This window comes from Eulemur rufifrons, chromosome 19 (assembly GCF_041146395.1).
Source record: "Eulemur rufifrons isolate Redbay chromosome 19, OSU_ERuf_1, whole genome shotgun sequence".
NCBI lineage: Eukaryota > Metazoa > Chordata > Mammalia > Primates > Lemuridae > Eulemur > Eulemur rufifrons.
The window spans coordinates 38949846-38965485 of NC_091001.1; the positions used below are offsets into that span (position 1 = coordinate 38949846).

The 15640-nt window shown below is 37.8% G+C and overlaps 1 protein-coding gene across 1 annotated transcript in view; it reads right to left on the bottom strand.

Annotated features, from left to right (window-relative positions):
• Positions 1-893: 893 nt before the first annotated feature.
• IL18R1 (interleukin 18 receptor 1) overlaps positions 894-15640 on the bottom strand; it is a 30303-nt gene continuing 15556 nt past the window's right edge. Inside the window, exons 5-10 of the mRNA XM_069494681.1 lie at positions 15480-15542; positions 12451-12571; positions 10208-10347; positions 7474-7635; positions 3119-3277; positions 894-1249 (exon numbers count right to left, since the gene is read on the bottom strand). Coding sequence (XP_069350782.1) covers positions 894-1249; positions 3119-3277; positions 7474-7635; positions 10208-10347; positions 12451-12571; positions 15480-15542 — 1001 coding nt within the window. The remainder of the gene's footprint in view (positions 1250-3118; positions 3278-7473; positions 7636-10207; positions 10348-12450; positions 12572-15479; positions 15543-15640) is intronic.

The window sequence follows — 15640 nt, forward strand, 5'->3', positions numbered from 1 at the left end:
TATGTATTCATTTAGTACCCCTGTGAGGTAGGTACAGTTATTACAAAGTCTCATTTGACAGATGAAGAAACTGACGCACAGAGAGGTTAAAGTTCCAGAGGTAGCAGAATTAGGTAGCAAACTCAGGATTGGAGCTTAGGAGAGGCTTCACCACCACGATGCTGCTTCCATGCTAGGGGTATTTTAAACATGTGATTTTTTTTTTTCTTTTAATTGAATTAAAATTTGTGTCTCTCATGAAAGAAAAAGTGTTTTGGGTTCCCTTTAAGAAGTTCCCAGAAATAGGTTCAAGCAAGCAGGCTCTGTGCCCAGTGCCCTACTGGGGTTCCAAGAACTGTTGGTCTGCAGCTGTGGCCACGGCGCCCCTCCAGGCACTCCCGGGCTCTGCGGGCAGCCCCGCCAGCTCTCTCCTCCCACATCTCACGCAAGATCTGCAGTGTTGGGGAGTGAAGGCAGCATTCCACATACTCCGTCACCCACTGATTCAGAGAAATGGCCTTTTCGTGCACTTAATATCCTCTCTTTCAAATTAATCACTAGCATTAAAAACCCTTAAAGATGTGCCTTGTTGGGAAGGCATCAGTTATTTTGCATCATGCCCAGCCTCACTTTTGCTGAGTATGGGATTAAGTATGAACAGCTGCATCCAGTTATGGACAAGGGAGGAAAAGGAGATTCACTTCTTTTGAATTCCAGAATCTTCTGGGAACACATGACCACAGCTCAACGTTCCATCTTATTCTCGACAACCCAATGACAAGCTTGATCTTCAAACGCTGAGCGGAATTGTGATAGAGTTAAGTATTTTGAATAACAGCCTTTGTTGTGAACAGCCTCATACACTCAATCCCAAAGTATCTGGAGTTCTTTTTGACATTCAGCTTTTCTAGAGATCAAGGCTTTGAAAGAACAGGCAAGATTTCTGATTCATCTCTGCCTGGATTGGATGTTTTTGCAGGCATTAAGTAAAGGAGATTTTTCCAGAACCTTGAGTTATAGGAAAGAGATTTGTCAGCCTTCCACTTGAGAACTCTGTGAGATTTCAAAAGCGTTAGCGATTGGGGCAAGAATGTGAAGTCACTAACAGGCGTAAATTCAATTAGGATTATTTTAATTTTCCTTTCCACCAGCGCTTCATGGAGTCCACTTTCAAGTTCATACCTGACTTCATTAGACATGTAACTTTTGCTCAGGACAATGATCAGTCGTCGGCTCTTCTCTATCAATGAGTGGATCTCGTCAACAACAGCTGAAAAGGCAAGAGGTGCCACATTAATTCAAGAGATCTGAAAAGGTCGTCATGAGATAAAAATTATTTTGCACGGTCCTACTTTATATTATTTAAATCTTAACCTTACTAATGAGGTTTTTTTTAAGACAAACCATTTATTTTCAGTTTTAGATGCCTATGACAAACAATCATCTAGGACACAACAATAATGAACATTGAGCACTTACTCAGTGCCATGCCTTCTTTTAAATTGTTTATGTATATTAACTCATTTAATCATCATAATGACCCTATGAAGAAGGTATTGTTATTACCCCCATTTTACAGACAAGGAAGCCAAAGCACAGAGCAGTTAAGTAACCTGCCCAGAGTCACACAGCTGGTAAGTGACAGAACCAGAATCCAAACCCAGGCGGAGTATATTTCCCCTCACTATTATACTACTTTGCTTCTCTGTGTGCACAAAGGAGCACATTAAAATCAGAATTTAAGGACTGAAAGACAAACGAAAGACCAAAAACAAACCTAGCCATTATTTTAGACCAGGGGTTGGCAAATGTTTTCTGTAAAGGGCCAGATAGTAAATATTTTAGGCTTTGCAGGTCACACTTTGTCACAAATACTCAACTCTGTTGTTGTGGCTCAACATATATACAAATGTTTGTGGCTGCATTTCAATAGGGGTGGCGAGTGGGATTTTGACCCATGGGTGGTATGCCAACCCCTGTTCTAGACGTCTGACCCTTCTCAAACAGAGGTTTCAACCAAACCTAATTACAATTGAACACACAAACATTTTTTTACTTGTATTTAATAACTAAGAAGAAATCTATTTTCAAAACGACTCCTAGAAAATAATGCAGATGTAGTAAAATTATGCAAAGCCAAGCATAAATGCTTTCTAAATATCATATGCCTTCTTAGATACAAAGAATTGCCACACAAAAATACCACAGTGATATATGCGCCTGACAATTCGCCACATTATTCCTTTTGAGAAGTTGTTTACCACTAAACAGTAGTATATCTTGTCTTTCTAGTTAGTCATATTTCTCCTTTCTAATTTGTAATACAGGAGGAAAGAATGCAATTCCTTCTTATTCACTGCTGTAACTTCAATGCTTAGCTCACAACTTGCCACAGGGATGGCTGGCACTCAATGAATATTGGATGAATGAGCGAATGATGCTAACAATGACATTTGTGGTTTTTATTAACATCAGTATCCAAAATAATTTGACACCAGATTTCAAATGCTCTGGAAGACTTTGGAAAAAAACAGAGAAAGCATGGAAATGTTACTATTTTTATTTTAATTTTAACTATAATTTGCTTCACTATTTGTGCTGTGGCCATTTGTATTCATATATTAATGAAAACCATTGAATTCCATAACTATGATCTAATAGGAATCACCAATTTCCTCATTTCTCCCTTTCCAACTCTCCAATTTTCTACTCTAATTTTCACACCCATATCAATGCAATAAAGAACGAACATTTCCTAGTAAGAATTAACCTGTGTCTATAGTCCAAACATGGCTTATATAAGGAATGGGTTCTGCGGTACAAATATTCTCACTGTGGGTCATTGCTTAGATGAATACCTCACGATAGCACCAACGCCGGAGCTGGATCTGAAAATGAAACTCCCAGTCCCTTTCCCCAGATTTTCAGAGAATCATGAAGTGGAAAGAATAGAGCTCAAGAGGAGAGACTATGGGAAGCACACTGTTCTCTCACAATTGATTATGTTGACTTACCTGGTTTAAAGGACCTTGTTTATTTGTTTGTAAGGAAAATTGGATAAGCTGTCTCTAGGGCTAGTGATTAATTTTTCAAAAAGAAAATATCCCAGATATTTTTGTGTCTGGCATTCCCTTCTTACCTCCTCCAGGCATTACGTCCCTTTCGAATATGCATAACTTATACCCAAAATGCTTCTCCAACACCCTGGGCAAGATCTCCACAGCAAAAGTGTACTCTTCTCCATTTTCAGGGCGACAGTCTTTTAGGTAAGACACAAAAGCATCATATGTTTTTCCATCTAGGAGATAAGGTTGACTCTTTTTATTAATGTGTAAACAAAAGTTTATTTAAGTGCAAACCTGAGTGAACATGACAAATAATGAGTATAGAATCATTGAAAAAGAAAACTGAAATATAGTGTTGTTTATATTTAAACCTCATATACTAACCAAGCAACCAAATAGCCAAATTTTTTTTAAGCATCTGCTTTAAGACGCCCACTGCTCGACATCATAGAGGGATAGAGAGAAATAAATACTATAGATCAGGGCATTAAAGGAATTTAAAGACAGGCCAAAGAGCCCAAATATGCCCTCATTCCAGGAGTGGAAATCAAATCTCACTTTAGCTTATTCACGTCACTTAATCCTACCACCATCCTAATTTCTACCCTCACAATGACCCCCTAGGAAGGGAAGATAGAAACAAAGCTGTGTTGACACTGGAGAGTGGGAAGAAACAACAGAGGTGATTGAAACAATATGCTACAGGAACACATGCTGTAATATTTAAAATACTATAAGATATTTAATGTCAAAAGGAAAACTTCTGATCCATTGAAAGGTTTTCACTGATCATAACATCTGCTCCTATTTAATTTTCTGATAATGAAACAGTATTCCCATGGCTAAGGGAACAAATTCTAGAGGAAACGAGTTACCTAAAGAACAATAGACCATTTTCCTAACTAGATAACTAAAAAATTGTACAATTCTCTCTTTTAGCTTCATCCAATCTATTTGAGGAAGGCAAAGCAGACACATGTACCAACCTGAGAAAAGTTACAAACACACATTCGCAGAAGGAAAACAGGGTAACACAAATGAAACAAACAAAATAACCTGGCCAGGGAAGAAGGAGTAATCCCCATGGACATGCATTCTAAACGAAGAAAATTTTGAGTCGGGTCCTAAAAAATACAACTGATGCTGACTGGAATCGGTAGAGGAAGAAAGGAAGTGGTAGGGGCACGGTCTGTGTTTATGCCATGACAGTTGGTTAGACGGCAGAGGAGTCAGATTGATGCTTGGGTATTTAACGGGATTAATGAAATTGCTACTGAGTTAAAGGCTAATATTATCGGATTCTTCATTGTCAGGTAACAGGATGAAACCATTCATGCCCTTTGTGGTGCCACTTCGTTTGTGCTTAACAGCCCAACCCAGCATCCTCAACAGTGGTCAGGCTAACCAAACACCACTTTCCCTTTCTAGCAAAAGCGTCTTCAGTTCTATTGATACCTACAGCACTCTGATTCAGCAGTTCCAGTCAGAACGTATTGTGGATCTAAAGCAATTGCTTTGCAGAACTGCATGCATACGAAAGATAAGAAATTTTGATAAAATTGCAGAATTACATAAATATCAAAGGTAGAAAAAGTTGGTAAAAATAAAATCAGTTATTAGTTTAATCAGAAAATAAGTCCCCCAAATACTTTTTAATTACTGTGAAATATAGCTATTTGTTAGTGATGTAAGGGCCAGTGTTTCCACTGGCATTGTCATTTCGTCAGTGATGAAAATAGGCACCAAGATGTAAGACAACTTAATCAGCACACTTTTTTAAAAAGGCACACTTTTGGTCTTATAATTAGGGCATAACAGATTGCAATAAACCTGGAAGACAATTCCATCAAATATGCGTTTATGTTATATACAATATAGCTTTGCTCTTACCCATGAAAAATTAGTTTTTCAAGTATTAATTGCTTTCAAATTATTTTAAGCAATTCTCTTAAGAGTTTTTCAAGTATTAATTGCTTTCTTATTTTAAGCAATTCTCTTTTTTAAATATAAATCTGCTAATTTATGTCACAATTTTACTTTAAATCCAGGTAACAAAAGATTTCGTGGCTTTGAGAATTGACAGAGCAAAGTCCTCAAGATAAGGAATTTTAAAGCTAGTAGTAATTTTTTTGTCTGTTTGGTTGGTTGGTTGATTTTGTATAAAGGAAACCATCATGTGAATGAATATGTGGGATTACAAGGAGTGAGGTAGACCCATGCTTTTCAAACTCTGTGTCGTGAATGACCATGTTTTAATTTAAATTGCTTTTTTAATTGATTAGTTTCATTTCCAATCCTTCATAAAACAATACTAAACATACTCTCGAATATTGTAGCAATATTAAATTGCTATAAAAGTTTGTATTTTTGCACTTATGTCTCCATTTCTGCCCTTTTCATAGACTTTCTGTTCGTGGACCACACTTTGAGTAGAAATGATTTAGAGCACGTCTTTAAATGTCTCTGTGCGCTACCATATTGAGAGCTAAAGAGTGTAAATTGAAAAAAATCAGTTGTAAATCAGGTCAAACACAGCTTAAGAGAAAAAAAAATCTCAGTTGAAAATCAGAAAGGGAGAAATTAGTCAATGTCCATTTGATGACAAATACTGGTCTATGCAAGCAGACACTATTTGGAGAATATCAAATACAGACATCTCTCTCCATAGCAAAATCGCACACCCACACAGGCTCAAAGCTCAATTTATTAACTTTGCAGATTTTATATTGTTAAGTTACAAGCTGTAAATGTAAAAAATGTTTCTATAAAAATCTCAAAGGAACTAATATAAGAATTTATTTACAAATTGAGGTTAGGAAGTCTTTGTACTTATGACTATAAAAGAAAAGACATTTCAGTACATTTTTAAAAGTCTTCTGCATAGCACACTATTATAACCAAAGTCAAAAGACAAATACAACCTAAGAATATTTGCATTTCATATTATAGGCTAACCTCCCTAAAATGCAAATAGCTCCTTGAAATAAATAAGCAAAAAAGAAAAGAAAAGAAAAGAAAAGCCAAGCCAAGCCAAGCCAAGCCATCAGCCCAATGGGAGAATAGACAAAGGATATGAATGGATATGTTGAGAAAGGACATGCAAATGAGTCTTAAACAAATGAAAAGTTGCTCATGCTCTTGTATAGTAAGTGAAATGCAAATTAAAGTGAAATACACTTTGCCATATAACATTTTACCTATCAAATTGGCAAAAATCCAGAAGGTTGTGGGTAAGGCTGTGGGAAAACATTTACTCTCCTCCTTTGAAGGTGTTAGGTAATATAGCAGTAGGGGAAGGCAAATTGGCAGTATCTATGAAAATAACAGCTGCATCTGCCCTTGGTATTTCCAGAAATTCCACTTGGGTGAGTTTTTCCTTCAGATATACTGCACACACATGAAATAATGATGGTATGAAGCTATCCATCGCAGTATTTTTGTAATAACAAAAGATTGAAAACACCTGAATGTCTATCAAAAGGAAACTAAATAAACAGTGGTATTTCCACACAAATAAAATACTGTGCAACACTAAAAAATGAGGGACTTCTGTATAATGTAACATGGAACTGTATCTAAGGTACAGTAAAGAAAAGTTGAAAAGAGTGTGCATAATAAGCCAACATTTGTTTTTTAAAAAGGAGTGGAATAAGTATATTTATAGTCAGAGATGCTATCAATGAGGGGGAGAATGGGAATCACAGACATGAACCAAGCTGGGACAGGGTCTTCCTACTGTATAGGTTCTTAGACATTTGGGTTTTGAAGGTTTTTTTTCCTACAGACATACACACAAACACACATACAAAACCAAAGGCAAGTGCAATGGATTAGATTGATTTTCCCTAAATTCAGTAATCACCTTGAAACTTAAGGACTTCTAATCACTTTTAAGTATAGGGAAACTGAGTCATAGCATCACCAGGTAGACATGGTAGTAGATAAAACCCGGTCGATATAGGAGACTAGAACCTGGGTCATTTGGTGTCTATCTCAGGGTCCTTACAGGTACATTATGCAGTCTCCTTTGCCAAGTTAAAATGATGAGCCATAATACAATTCAATTCAATTAAGCCAACTTTATTGAGTGTATGCCCTACACAAGGTACCTAGGTGGTGTGTATACAGTGGCATCCAGATATACAGTTCCTGGGCTCAGGCATCTCACAGGGCATTTAGGAGGCTATGACATGCATACATGAAACAACTAGAGAATAATTTTTGGCACCATATACATAAGCACAAAAAAAGGTGGCACAAACAACATTCATAACGGATGGTATATGCAGAACAATTTTTCCCCATGGAAAACTTCTCCCACAGATTAAGTCAACGATATAATCAAAGTAAGATGAAGATTAATGGTTCCTTATTTGATTTTTCAATGAGAGCATAAGATAAGAGATCCCAGCATTACGGTAATTGTTACCTGTTAATGTTTCATCTCTTCCCATTAAATGTCTATAAAATAAAACTAAGTCAACTCTATAAATGACACCCACAACCACTAGGCACACTACTGCCACCAGGATCAAAGTGGCTATGATCATTCCTCTCGTGAAGACGTGGCCTGGGATATCAGCTATGTCAGCTAGAAAAGAAAGAGAAAAAGAAAAAAATAATAATCAGAGAAATGTTAGCAGTGTCCTCCGTCATCACACTGCGGTTGTCAGTTTTGACCTTTAACACTAATCCAGTTGTCCACCCAAGTGCTGACATGTTCCATTGAGTTACTCCACTTACCTGCCTTTGGTCTGGAGTAGTGATCTTTCTGCTCAAATTTTTAAAGAATAAAAATGTATACAAGGATATTCATAGACCTAAACTGAAAACACTGTACAATAATGTATTCTGTCTGCACCTGTGGAAATCAGATTTCTGGAGTGATAAAATACTAGGCTGAAATACAGAGGGACTCGAACCTAAGTCTCAGCTAGCGGGTTGAGAACATAAATAGAGATGCATAGTTTTGAGAGAGAGAGAACTCTGGACTGAGCTTGTGTGGGTTTGGAGTCTGGCTCCATCAGTTATTTTGTATCCTAGAAAAAGTCATGGATACCCCTAAACCTCAGTGTCATCATCTGTAAAATGAAGATAATAATAGTTCCTGCTTCACTTGTAGGGTCGCTGCTTTGAGAAAGATTAAATGAGATATTATACATAAAGTAGTTAGTGTAGTGCCTGGCATACAGCTCTCAGAATTTTAGCAAATTTTATGTATGAAAGTGCCCTTTTATAATTAAGGGCCCTTAAAATTGGATTTCCCAGATTGATTCAGTTTACTCTCATTATGGACAATATGAGATAATATAGAGGAATATAAAGAATAACGTAATTTTTAACAACCATCCCACAATATGGTGATGGCCATGTGAACATGACAGTATATTTCCTTCTGAGTTTTCTTTTTGTCCCTGAATGTTTACACTTAATTGAGACCACATGGCAGTCACTGTTTATTTCTGAATATTATAATATGAGCATGTCAGTAGGTCATTAAAATTATAATTCATATCCCAATATTTTTCTTGATTGCAATTTTTCATAAGTATACATAAAACTGCAATGAACAAATGCATATACATTTATCTGTATTTCTGATTATTTTCTTAGAATAGATGCCAATGGTGGGAGGATTTCTAGGTCAAAGAGTGAAAACATGCTTAAAACCTTTGGCATCTTAAATAGCACAATTTTTAGGGATTATCTTTCCAGTAAAATTAGGATGCAAGTAAGCAACTAAGGTTGTTTAATAAGTGAACTCTGAACAGATCCAGGCCCTGGAGTTCCTGTATCTTTGAAAGGTCTACACAGTCATGACTATGCCACACATATACACAAACACACATGTGCACATTGGCACCCAGTTCCTCCAGGGGTTATGGTGGGTTGTGAGATACTGTTCCCCAGCCTACATTTGTGACCACAGCAGGAGAAATGACAAGGGCAGAACCTTCTAGGGCAGGGATAGGACAGTCCTGCACTGCTCTGAGAGGGCAGAGGTGGCTGTTGGCAACCAGTCACCAAGAAACTCAGGCAAGGCAGTGGTTCCAACGAAAACAACACATTTGAAAGCCTCACCCTCACACGTGCATAGACAATAGCATAGGCATTCACACAGGGTTTGGGGGACACCTGTGACAATTCCTGTAGAAGTTAAGAGCACAGACTCTAATCAGGTCTGAATGTCAATACCTTTACCTGCTATGACTCTGGGTAAGTTTCTTCACCTATAAAAGCTTGTTGCTAAGATTAGATGAACTCATGGGAAGAGACTAGCACAAAGCCTGTACTGAATGTTGGCTATTATTATGGCATATGGTGGAGGGATGGCTCTGTGTGTACTAGGTGAGCTGCCAGAGGGCTCCAGGACAGCAGAACTGTCAAGGGTGGCCTCTGGCATTAGGCTCTCTCTGCCCCACTCCTTCCATTTCTCACCAAAGCCAAGGCACAGTCATCTGTGTGCGTGTATATGAAGCTCTCTCTGTGCGTTTGTGTGTGTCTGTGTGCCTCTCTCTGTCTCTCTGTTTCTCTCTCATCTCTGTCTTCATATTTCTGTCTCTGCCTCTCTATCTCTGTGTCTCGGTTCCTCTCTGTCACTGTGTGTATCTCTCTCTCATTCCGTCTCTCTGTGTCTCAGCCATTTCTGAGTAGCTACTGAGCCACTGGCCCTGGGCTGTGCAATTTTGGTAGAAGATGGAGGTGGGTGACTCTATCAGGTGGGCACTGAACAACTTTAAGAACCCACAGTGCAAGCTCACCCTACACTGATCTGCAAATTTCCCTACAGATGCTCTGGGTGGAAACACTGGGTATACGGGGGGTTGCCCTGATTGCCTCCCCATGGCCTCAGTCCCCACAGTTCATGTCCCTAAGCTTCACCCACCTGCCTGCTCTGGCCCCCTGATTTCTACATGGGATTGGAATATCAATACAAGAGCAAACTTTGTGTTTTCATTCTCTGCTTGGAATCATGACAGAGAGATTCCCAGCAGGGACTGAGCACCAGTCCCGCCACTGAAAGCCTGTGACATGAGATGAATCATGTCACCCCTAAGGAGCCGGGTTCTGGTGTGGAACGTGAGGAAGTGATGATCTTCCATGAGTCCCTCAGCAGCAATATGCTAAGTTTCCACAAACTTCCAAAAATAAAACTTTCAAACCTTTTTTCACCAAGATGAAGCTTTTGGTGTCTGTGCCTCCGTCGCCAGCCACAGTGCAATTATATAAAAAATTGAGGTTATTTTCACTAATATTCTCAATTATCAATAGTTTTGAAGAATAAAATTTGCCTTCTGAAGTCCTATAAGAAAGTAAAATAATTTAGTAGTAGGCTTTGTTCATCAGCAAAATTACCTATGAGAGGAGAATTTCTATGTTTAAAATACCCAAAGGCAGCTACCCTGTTGACTATGTTTCTGGTGGGTACTTTTTTTTGTTGTTGTTATTGTTTTTTAATAATATACCAAGAGGCTGTATCCGGTGGATGCTTTTAAAGGTAGACCACAATAATCCTCCCGCTCCTTTGTGGAGCACCAGGACTGGTGGAAACAGCCCTCCAGAGGCAATCTGGGGATGGCATTGTCACTACCTGGAACTAAAATGCGGGGAGAAAGGATGCTAAGTTGAAAGCATAAGAAAATATTCTCTGTCTCAATTACTTTCTCCCCTCCCCACTGCTTGTTCTTCCCACAGAAAGGTCACCACTAATTGTGACAATGCTGTAAGTTGTTTAGCATAGATACAGATTCATATCAAGTTTGTCCATTCAATTCCAGAGATTATTTTTATTTTGTTAAATCTTAAAAAAAAACAAAAAAACAAAAACCACTATTCTCAGACACCCCCCAGGCACAGGAGAAATACCAGTTAATGCCTTGCGACAACCACTGGCAGTAAGCTCTCTTCCTCTTCCTCAGAGGATTCAAGCTGTCTTGTGGTTGTGTGAAGCAAACACTCATGACGTCTACTTCCCCCGCCAGTGACATGCTCGGAGGGGCTGCACGTCAGCACAGCCAGGCGTGGCCCCCACATGCCTGAATGCCTAGCAACAAGCGTCTCCGGTACCCAGGACATGGACCTTACTGTAGCCTCCAGCTAAGTACATTTTACAACCATTCTGTACAGAAGTCACCCATCCGAAAATAGCAACCATCTAAAACCAATGAAAACCAGAAGACACAAAAGGCCACTGAGAAGTCAAAACAGATGACATAAAAAGTGTGTGGTATGCATCCAACCATAAAGAAAGATCTCCCTGCTCTCTCAGCGTATGCTCATTCCTGAGAGGTTTGATGAGTTGGTCTTCTATTCCTCTGAAGATCAGAAAGAGGCCATTAGCTGGGAGAAATGCCAACCTCCAACAGAGGTCTGTGGCTGGGGATAGGATATGCTGGCAGGACAGCCACACCATTCATCCAAATTCAACATTTATTGGGCACCAACCACGTGCCTGTTTTTGGGCAAGGAGCCAGACCTTGCTGTGTAAAGAGCTAACAGACAAATGTTAGCAAGAATTGAGAGCTGCCGGCATAATGACAAAGAATATACCAAAAACAAGTGTAAAAAGCAGAAAAAAAAAATAATAAGGGCAGCTAAGATGCTAGACACTTTAGGATCACCACCGACTAGACCCTGAGTAGTGTATCAGTATAATAATTAATAATCACAGTATGACCTAAAGCCATTCAGAAAAGTTTAAATGACCATATTCAGAGTATGTTTTGTTTTAATAAATCTTTAATTAAATTGTTTAATTTAATTAAATCTTAAATAAAATTGTTTTAATAAATCTTCCTTGTTGGAAGAATGTAGGCTATTTAAGGATCAATATACACGTCCTTTGGAACTTTTATGGCACATTAGTAAAAGTAATGCACTTACATTTTTCAAAATGCAAAAACCATGGCCTAGGTAATTACTCTTTTATAAGAAGCTACTTAAAAATCTCCATCACCACTAGATCCTTACTGATCAAAAGCTACCTTTAATATACTTATTTATTTTAATTTTTTTTTAAAGACTGGGTCTCTCTATGTTGCCCAGGGTGGACTCAAACTCCTGGGCTCAAGTGATCCTCCCACCTTAGCCTCCTGAGTAGCTGGGGCCACAGGCACACACACCAGGCCCAAAAGCTGCTTTTGTAAGGTGATGCTAAAAACCCTCATTGACCTTCTCATGGACATTCTTTTTCTAACTCAGATCTTGGAAATAAATTTCTGCATAATCCATCAACCTAAAGTATGACAACTGTAATTATAAAATATGTAAATTATAATTATAATTTAAACTAATCCCAAACACCACATCAGCCACTTAGGAATCCAGCATTTTTTATATCATGTATATGTGATATAATTCTTATATTACATATACATGATACATGTCATGTATCACATATACATACCAGTTTCTACTTTTGTTCTCTTCATGTACATTAGGATCTGATCCATTTTCTGTCTCGAAGATCCAATAAACCACATCATTTTTGTTCAGCAAAGCAGAGCAGTTGAGCTGTACATCTTTTCCTAGGTAAAAGTTGACAACCAAAGTTTGGATTTTAGGAACTCAGATATTTCAAAGGTTTCAAATTAATATAATCAGTGTATGTTAACCTAATACAAAATGTAGTGTCACGTCCCAGAAAGAAAATAGATATGCCTTGTTTTTAAATTTAAAAAAATAATAAAACAGAAGAATTAGGTAGTAATTACAAGTCATCACTAAGATGTGAATTGGCTTCTCTTTAAATGTTTATTTTTAAATCAATTATTAAAACTTAGGGTGACCAGTGAACTTTCTTTTCAGTATACAATTTAGTAGGTGGTTTCAGTTCAACACCTCACTGCACTTTCTAGATAAACAAAATGGATGAATCACGAAAAAAATTAAATTAAATTAACTAGACATTAAAGACATCAAAGTGCAAGAAAAATAAAGAGAAAGAGTTGAACTAAAAGTGTAGTCTGGAAAGATCCCTTCCAGCATGAGCTGAGATAGCCAGCCATTTAATTCCACGGAGGAATTTGCTTTGATTTGAAATAAACAGGAGTCTCGGAGACAAGAGAATCCAGGAAGCTCCCGACACGTGCACAGGCTTGGAGGATTATTGCTAAAGGCTTGAGCAGCGTGGGAGGCTGCGAAGGCTGGATGCCATCACCTGCAGTCTATGGTGCTTGGGAGAGCAAGTCCCATTAGTGGAAAAGGCCTGTGACAAGCACATGACTACAGTACCCACCCCCACCCCCTGCCCCAGCTATTGGAGATGAAAGGCAGGTTAGATCTCACAGACCTGCATCCTAGCCACCCCAGCTCAATTTGGAGTGAACTGAGACACTCAGCCCCTCACACCACGTGCCCAACAGAAGAGCAAACACTCATAGGAAAAAAAAGAATACAACCATCATTCACTTTGGTTGTTTGATACACAAAGATCGGCAACAGTAAAAAAAATAACAGATATGCAAAGAGGCAGAAAATGTGAACAATAATCAATAGAAAAAAATAGACGATCCTCATCCTGGATTTAGCAGATAAAGACTTTGAATAACTATGTGAAAGAAAATAGAGGAAATGATGAATAAGTGGATGAAAAGAGGGACATTTTAAACCAAGAAGTATAATCTACTAAAAAATGTCAAATGAATATTATTTGGTATGTCATGTATATATGATATAACCAACTATATCAGTAGTCTATTAACTATAGGGGGACTAAAAACTATACTGGCTGCATTTCAAAAATGATCTAAAAACGCACAGTTTATGTGAGACACACTTTAGGTGTAAAGGCAAAGAAATGTTAAGAGTGAAAAGATGTAAAGAAAGAAAAAACCTGCCAATCCCAAACAAAAGAAAAGTGATGTGACTATTTCATATTAGAGAGTATAGGCACTGAGAAAGGAAGTATTATGATAGACACAGAGACATTTGATGGTGGTAAAAGTGTCAATTCAACAGGCACAAATTTGTATGAGCACGTAAGATAGCCTCAGCATACATAAAGCAAATATTGACAGACCTAAACAAGATGTAGACAAATTGACCATAATAGTTGGAGATATTGACATATTTCTCTCAGCAACAGGTAGAGCAGGCACACAGAAGATCAGTAGGGATATAAATGATTTGAACAATACCATTAACCAACTTTACCTAATTGACATTTAAAGAATGATAAAACCAAAACCAGCAGAAAACACCTGCATTTCAAATGCACTTGGAATATTCATCAAGATATACCATATTCTGGGCCTTAAGCAAGTCACTACAAATTTCAAAACATTGAAGTGACACAGTGTATAATCTTGGACCATAATGAAACTAAACTGGACACTGATAACAGAAAATAGCTAGGAAATCCTCCACATCTTTGGAATATAAGAAACACAAGTTATCCATAGGTGAAACAAGAAATGACAAGGGAAATTTAAAAAAGTGATTTGAACTGAATAGTGTGCAAATATGGCATGCCAATACTTACTAAAAACAGCTAAAGTAGTGCTCAGAGGGAAATTTAGAACTTAAAATGCACATACTCCAAGAGTAGATAATTAAAATTAATTCTCTAACATTCCATGTCAAGAAACTAGACAAAAAAGTGTCAATTAAACCCCAATGAGTAGAAGAAAAGAAATAATAAAGATAAAAGCAAAACTCAATAAAAATATGCAGCAGGCAAACCACAAGTGCAAATGGCATCGTACCCGAGCTACCCTGGGCATATGTGGTCACAGAAACAACTGTGACTCCAGCTGTGGTTGTAGAGTGTGGACTTTAGAAGCAATCAACACAGCCTTGAAACCCAGCTCTTGGTAACTTTAAACAAATTACTTAGCCTTTCTATGCTTCAGTTATTCAATCCATAAAATGGGGATAAACAACTCTTAGAGTTGCTTAAAGGATTTAATTTAGTAATATATTTCAAACACCTAGCACAAGATCTGGTTTAGCGTATTTAGCACACGAAATTCTTCCTTTCCCTCGTGAAAGAAATCATTCCATTGGACATACTGATTCATAAGGCCTACCTAGACAAATCCTAAATGTACAGTCAATTCAGTCCATTGATTCAAAGTGAATCATTAATCAAATATTCAAACCACAAAATATAGAATCATCTCTCCAGAGTGTTCTCACTGAATTTCCATATTTAGCAATGACAATAGAGAAAAGCCACACACATGGCGACGAAAGCCCTAGTTTACAAACCACAGGCAGTTCCACTGCCTCTCGAACAGACTGTTCCTTTTAATCAGTTTAAAAGTGGCAACATTCAAACAATGACATGCTTTTGTTTTAGTCTTGTAATGTTCTTCACTAAATATGCAATGTGTTGTGCACCTGATGTCCTTCAATAAGAAATCATATTTACCCTCAGAAGACTTAATTATGCCCCCATTCATAAACTCAGAATATATGTATGTCAAAATATACCTAATTCCACTTCAACGTGGGTAAGCTTTGGTCCAAGAACAGCTGGAACTATATTACTATGATCTAAAAATGAAAAAAAGAAAAGAAAAATGCATTAGTTTTGCCTTGAGCTTCTCTAGGACACATATCTGTTATAATATGCTCATTTGATACAACGAAGA